At 32.0% G+C, this 7,262-nt stretch overlaps 1 protein-coding gene across 1 annotated transcript; it reads right to left on the bottom strand.

Moving 5' to 3' along the window:
• Positions 1-703: 703 nt before the first annotated feature.
• On the bottom strand, positions 704-6,516 carry LOC120625698 (endocuticle structural glycoprotein SgAbd-2-like). The gene is made up of 4 exons (XM_039892838.1): positions 6,439-6,516; positions 5,166-5,305; positions 2,370-2,524; positions 704-967 (listed from the first exon to the last, which is right to left on the bottom strand). The coding sequence occupies exons 1-4, from the start codon at positions 6,445-6,447 to the stop codon at positions 831-833; spliced, it is 441 nt and encodes a 146-aa protein (XP_039748772.1). The 5' UTR covers positions 6,448-6,516; the 3' UTR covers positions 704-830.
• Positions 6,517-7,262: the final 746 nt, after the last annotated feature.

Below are 7,262 nucleotides of genomic sequence, written 5' to 3'. Positions count from 1 at the left end.
ATGGACAAAAATTAAAATAGCTTCAGCGCCATCTTACAATCCATTGGTAAACTTCTAAGCTAAGTAAAGCTCGAAGTTCATAGACTGTAACGAAGTATTGGGGCTCGCCTTTGTGAGATGGCGTTGTTTGCCAATGTCAATAAAAAATAAGTGAACAGATCAACTGTATAAATTTTCTTATTAAATTTTGTAATATTTTATAAAAACACATTAAATTCGGTTTCAATTCTACGGTTTTATATCGTGACTTATGTTTTATTACAAATAAGCCTTTTGTAAGAGAGTTATTAAACCACTGATTTATATTATAATACTGTAGTAGTAGTAAAAGAGGTCAGTGTGTTAAACGTATGAGTTCGTCCATGAGGAACTTATTCTGGTGTAATGCGTACTAGTTATCTACTAGACAGTTCTAATAACTATAAAGTAATGGCTCACATCACAGTACCTTATAAGTTTAATTATATAAAACGAAAGATATAAAACATGATTATAAAGCAAAGTATTAGATATGCCACGAACTTAAATTTTTATATTTAAATTATTTTTGGGTAGAAAAAACTAGAAATGGAAAACCAAAAAAAGAACTTTTAAAACAACGCTTAGACAAACTCACTGGGAACAGCTTCATAGGAATCAATAAAAGTACACAAGTACTTTACAAATTTATCTTTATTAATCTCGTAATTACTTATACTATAAAATAAATCACAGTAGGATTATACTTATAACTAAGCATCATTGAGTCGATCGTTTTCCACATGTCTAACATGATTCGGTTATTATATCAATCTGAAGTTCGCAAATGTCGTTGGGTGTTAGTGTAAGAACTAGCCGCGGAACCCTTGTTGGTACTGGTTTTGTTGTTGCTGGGTTTGGGGGTTGGCTGCGATGTACTTAAGCGCGCGGGCGATGGCTTCAGGGATGGGTGGAGGAGTAGGAAGATGCGCGCCCTCAGCACGGAAACCTGTTAAATAAAAGTAATAAAATTAATTTATTTCGACTGACTTGGATCATAAATGGTTAGTAAAATACAAAGTTAAAAGTTAGTTAACTTAGCCTAAGGAAATAGTTTACATAAAACCTTTCTGGCATGCCCGATTGTAAAGAACGTGTACCATGCAGCAATGGCACAGGTACTGACAATCAGTCCTGCCAGCAAGTGCCCTCAGAAGGCCGCTGGAACTAGCCCAAACCCTGCGCACCAAGGACATACACCGTTTTCGCATGTTCCTGAAGAAACAATCTATATGCGTTTCGGCAAACATCCCTGACGCACTGCAAGACATAGGCAATCCCATCAGCATCCTGAACGCATTATTGTACTGATTTTACCTGTTAAACTAAAACAAGCAAACCTGCGAATTAAGCAAAAGCTTGTCTTTGGAACATAAGTACAAAAATCGAAGCACAATCCAAAACTAACATAATTTGTGTCTACATTATTCAAAGAACAATGCATAACACTTCGCAGCGTATGCAAGAAACACGTCCTACAAATTGTCGCCCTGTGACCACCAACCTGAGGGGTAGGTTGCTGGACACAGACCGTGTTCCTCATGTTCCTGTAATGACACCACCAATCAGGCCAGACCAGAACAGTGCTGCATGGCGGCAGAAATTAGCAAGGCGTAATTCCCCTGAAGAGCTCTGTCATAAAACGCTGTTCTACTTAGGTATATAAAAAAGTATCATTAATTCAATAACATAATTTTGTTGCAGAGATTTCAAGAGTTTAAAGCCTAGCATATTTTTTCAACTGTATTTTTCATTTAACTAAAGTAGCAATAAGTATAAAAAACATTGACCCGTTGATTCCATCGAAAATCCGATGGTTTACATTTTCAGACAGAACTAAAAATAATATTTTTTGAACCTTAAAAAAAAACATTTTAATCTAGAGTTTATTACTAACTAGCTTCTGAAAAAGTATTTAACTATTTAGAACTTGCCAATGTATAGAAATGTATGTACATCGATATCGGAACCATTGTCAGTTTGGTCTCGGATTACGAAAAGTAGGATCCAACCATTGATATTCTGATTAAGTATTCTTATTTTAATGAATTTATTTTGTTTTTGTTTCAAAATAATTAGATGAATAAGATTATTCATTGTAGCTGAGGTTTGATGAATTTAATGTTCGTACTTTTATAGGTTTAGATTAATTATAGGAATAACTTGTAACACTTTAATGCGTGCTGTGATATCCTGTAAATAGTGAAACATTTACTATGTGACCCATTACAAAAAAAAAAATTGTAAGTTATAATGTATCTACTGTTGGTTGTCCATTATAAATAGATAAATAAACAATCATAAACCACATCACGCTTTAGTCTGCATGTCATTTTGGAAACAAGTCTTACCGTTCTCATCAGCGATGTATGTCACGGTGATCGGGATACCCTCGGGACCAGTGTAGCTGTAGGAGCCCTGAGCAACTTGCGCTTCAGCGTCTTTGATGCCGGCGTTCTTGAGATATCCCTGTTCTTGGGCGTTGATACCGTTGCCAGTCTCATAACTGTAATTTTTTAAGACAATGGAAAAATAAAAAGGTTTGTTACCATCGTTTGACAAACTCTGATTAATAATAATTATTGACAATGGGCTGTATCTGGCCTTACTGAGACAAAGAAACTGAGACTAATCTTTAATGTACTTAGCAGAGGTTTGGAACGATAGAGAAAGCTGAGAGAAATTACAAACGACGAGAACAATATTGAATGAGTCGAAGAGAAATCTAATCACTACAAAATCTCTAAAATGCATAATATGATATGCAGCTTGCAATCTGTTTGTATGACAGTCTCAGTCAGGTTAGTTTATGCCAGTGAAGCTTTAAAACATAATTAGCTATGTAGCCTTGTAGGTATATATGAAGAGGGTACATTGCCGAAGATCTGCTTGATGTGGAGTATAAAGATTTAAGAAATTATAAATTACACTATACAGATTCTCCTGCTTTTCGCGATGTAAAGTAAATTAAGCTTAATTTTCATAGTATATCATGGAATTCTGCAAAGTTACGCCTGCTTCAATAAAATATATATTTATTATTACTATTAATTGTCAATCCTCAATCGAAACCAATATAATTGTACAAAAATCCAATTATCATGGTGCGTGCTGGTATTACCCAAATAAAATTTCTTTATGTCTGACTTGGAAATCGAACCCAGGACCTGGTGATCCGTAGTATTTCTTCATGATGTTTTCCTTTGCCGTTAAATCATCTTGCTAATTGCTTAAAACGAACATAACTTAGAAGAGTTACATGTGCGCGTCGTGCGGTTCGAACTTGTACCCCGAAAGTGAAGCTTAAGTGTGAAGACTTACCACTAGACTATCACCGACTCAAATTCCTATTAGTTAATGCAAATTAATTTTGCACTTTAAAAATCACTCATAAATTTAAAATGCTCATTTTACGTGACACCTCTAACCTCACCTCTAACCCTGATTATAAAAACTGCAACTAAGGTGAGTCAAAGATGCTATCCTACATTTTCTGGAAATGTTTTTAAAACCAAGAAGAGTTTAAAAAGCCGGCAGAGTAAGTACATACAGGTTTTGCGACAATCTTTATGTTTCTGGAATTGATAACAATCGCTGTTTAACCATATAAAGCAAGATGGTGGATAACCATCAACCAAACTATAATACTTGTTTTAAATATGATCATCTCACAATATACATATCAAGACTAAGTAATGACTACTTCAGAGATATCTATCTTGCAGAGATATTTTAACATCATTTTTTAATTTTTATGCTATTTCTCTCAAATAATTAATATGTCGTACCTTTGCGAAATCATAATAATAAATAATAAATAAATATACTACGACAATACACACATCGCCATCTAGTCCCAAAGTAAGCGCAGCTTGTGTTATGGGTACTAAGATGACAGTAATTAACGTATTATTTTCTTCTAAATCCACCCGCTGTGTTTTTATTTAAAAATGTTTCACAATGAACTCCATTATTTAATCTTATAATTCTGTCACTAACATTTGGCAGTTAATCTAATCAAACATCAATAAAAAATAAAGTGTTTGATTAATTAGATGCAAATTATCGATAATGTGTTAGTTTATTAATGCTTTGTTCTACTTTAAATTCGTTTTATATCGTTTCTTTACCGATCAAATATTATGTAATATGTATAGTGAACTTCATAATATATTTACATATTAAATGATATGGAGCCAGTTGCATTACATCATCAGGGCTGGGCTGTGAACGCTATCTTTAAGATTACTCCCACAATTTAAAGTTTAATATACTTGACATTAAAGGAATGCCCATTTATGATCCGAGATCCGAGTTTATATTTCACAATGAACTCGCATCACAAATTTGAAATGAGCCGAGGGAAATATTTCACAGCAATATTAATTAATGGCGGTTTCTCTATGTCAAATTTATGATGCTGCAAGTCTTGGGTCGTTCCGTGCGTTTGCACAAGTCTGTTGTATAATAGACAACATCATTTTTGTAAATTGAATGTGGCGTTGTATCTATTTTTGCATTAATGTTAAAGATTTATAACACAAGAAAAATAAACATTAACGGGATGTTGTAAAAACGATGAAAGTGTACAAAAGTTCATCTTATTCCTAAAAAAATATAGGTACTCATTATAAATAGTCATGTTATGGACGAAGTTTGACAATGTTTTAAATGACACGTTTAATATTTTTTTCTCATTTATAGCTACAAAGAAAAAGCTAATTCAATTTTCTTTTTTTGTATAGCTCAAGAAAACTTTTCTAAAATATAGTCGACTGAAATAACGTTCTTGTAGTCATAAAAGGCAAACTGATCATCACGTGATATTATGAAAAATAATACAATGTACGTTTGTTTGTGAACCTAGTCATTTGCTACTGAAGCGCTATTCTTGTTTTATAATAAATCGTAGATAGGTGCTATTCTGTACAGAGTAACGGAAAACAATGTATGATAACATTACCAAATTAAAATTAGCGTAACTGCAGGCTAATTAATAATGCTGCCAATTAATTAGTTCTCGTGAGAAATACAACTTAAATTATCAGATATAAAAACTTAGGTAATTTATTTGTTCCCGTGCGAAATACCACTATTTCCATGTTCTACCAAATTGACTGCAATAGATAGTAAAATATGTAAATTACCTCCACTGATAGGAACCATCAGGGTTGATTTCTTGGTTCTGTCTGATTATGGGAATGACCTGATACTGCGGCTGGGTCTGGTATTGATTGAACTGGGGGGCGGCATAGGTTAAGGCCACAAGGGCGGAGAGTACGATGATCTGAAAATTAAAAAAAAAATGTTATAATAACATGCTGACACAAACTAAACAAGACGAAAACTAAATTTTCTGATGCCCTAGTAGTTTGTTATTATTATAATAACGTAACCAATGAACAGTCAGTAATACTTTCAAGTTTAATTTACCATACAAAGCTAGGAGTGATATACATTCATAATTGCTCTAATCTATCAATGGTCAAGAATAAAAAAAAATTATATAGGCATTTAAAACCTCAGAACCCACAGAGCCAAATGGATATATAAGGCAAACCGTACTTAAATACCTACTTTGCGTTAGGTCAAACTAATTTTTATGAGAGTGATGATTCGAAACCTCGTTTGAAATATCATTTTTGACATTGTGGATTGCGTGTTATAAAAAAATGGTGTAACATTCGAATGCTATGAGAGCCGTTAACTTTTTATGGGATATATACCATTTAAAAATATGATTAATGTTGACAAAATCTAGTTTTTTATATACGCAGTATTTCATGGGATAAAAATGTTATGGCAATCAAACAGATATTGAACAATACAAGGCAATTTTAATTAATTTATTAAAAATCGAAATGATATCTTAAAGTTAACTTTGTCTGCCTGTTCATACGTCTGTCAGTCAGTCATACTGTATATCATAATTATTGTTGAAACTAAATAAAGGAGCATAGGAAATTAAAAGAAAATTTGCAGAATTATTGTGTAAAAGGACTTTTAACTTTAAGGCTATTTTTATCCTGGATTCTATCACAAAAATGATAGAATCCCAAAATCTAGAAATCGTGAAAAGATCCTGGAAAATAAATGAAATCAAATATTAGTATTAAATAATTATTTTAATTCTTTCCTATTGAAAACTTTCAACGCGAGCCTATTAAACGAACCACTATTACACATTTTTGTCAAAAACTATGAAATTTCACATAAATAATAGTATGTTATAATAACATGGATATTCAAATTAAAGTGCCAAATCGTAAAATCTCGTTTATTTACATGCTAATTTCTTTGTTTTAATCATATTTTTTTATTTCTAGTAACAAAATTTTTGAAAATTATTTTTCTATTGATCAATCATCCTTTTTTAATCTATATATCACTAAGCTAGTTGGTTTTTCCTATGTCACTCACCGATTTCATTGTTTTAATTTTTAAATATAAATTATTTTATGTAATGTAATATGTGTGATGATCCTCGGTGGATGTGTAAGACTGGAATGATTTTTCAGATCTTCGCAGCTGCTTTTATACGAATCGGCGTTTGTGCTGCGTGAAATTGGAGTATCGCGATTCGAAGGCGCATATGGCGCGAACGCTGCACATCAAAGTACAGCCGCCTGCCGGCTTCATGTCGATCATATTCATACTTCATTCTTTAGAATTTATCCACTGTTAAAATGTTGTTGCTATTTTTATAATAGCCTGAACGTGTGTAGTTAAATATAAATTATTTCAGTATTAACTTTTTTATTTTTATCCTTACCTATTACTCACACAGCTCTAACTTAATTTATTTAACACTTTTATGCGTTAGTGCACTCGAGTTTTAGATATTTAATTTACATTCAAAAAAAATACATTTTAGATTCAGGTTTTTTAATTCTCTAATTAGTATAAATAAACAAGAATGTTGCCATTATTAGTATTGTGTTATAAATTGTGTACTTTAAATGTTAAACTAACTGTCTATTTACGAAAATGATAAAACCTCACAGATGTCCCAAATCATGATAAAATTACCATTTATTTTAAATATTTAGCAATATTATATATTTAATCTTGGAGGAAGTAATTATTACAGCAACTTTTTCAATTTATAATGGTGTAATAATTTAAAAGAGTAATAGATACCTAATAAGGCTCCAAATGTCCAATTAGCATGATAATGCTACACTCGGCTCTTCAAAGCTTTTTTAAACCATAATTGCTTTGTATAATTTTTGAAATCTGTATAT

Source organism: Pararge aegeria, chromosome 8 (genome assembly GCF_905163445.1).
Source record: "Pararge aegeria chromosome 8, ilParAegt1.1, whole genome shotgun sequence".
Lineage (NCBI taxonomy): Eukaryota > Metazoa > Arthropoda > Insecta > Lepidoptera > Nymphalidae > Pararge > Pararge aegeria.
This window is presented reverse-complemented; position numbering and strand designations above follow the sequence as displayed.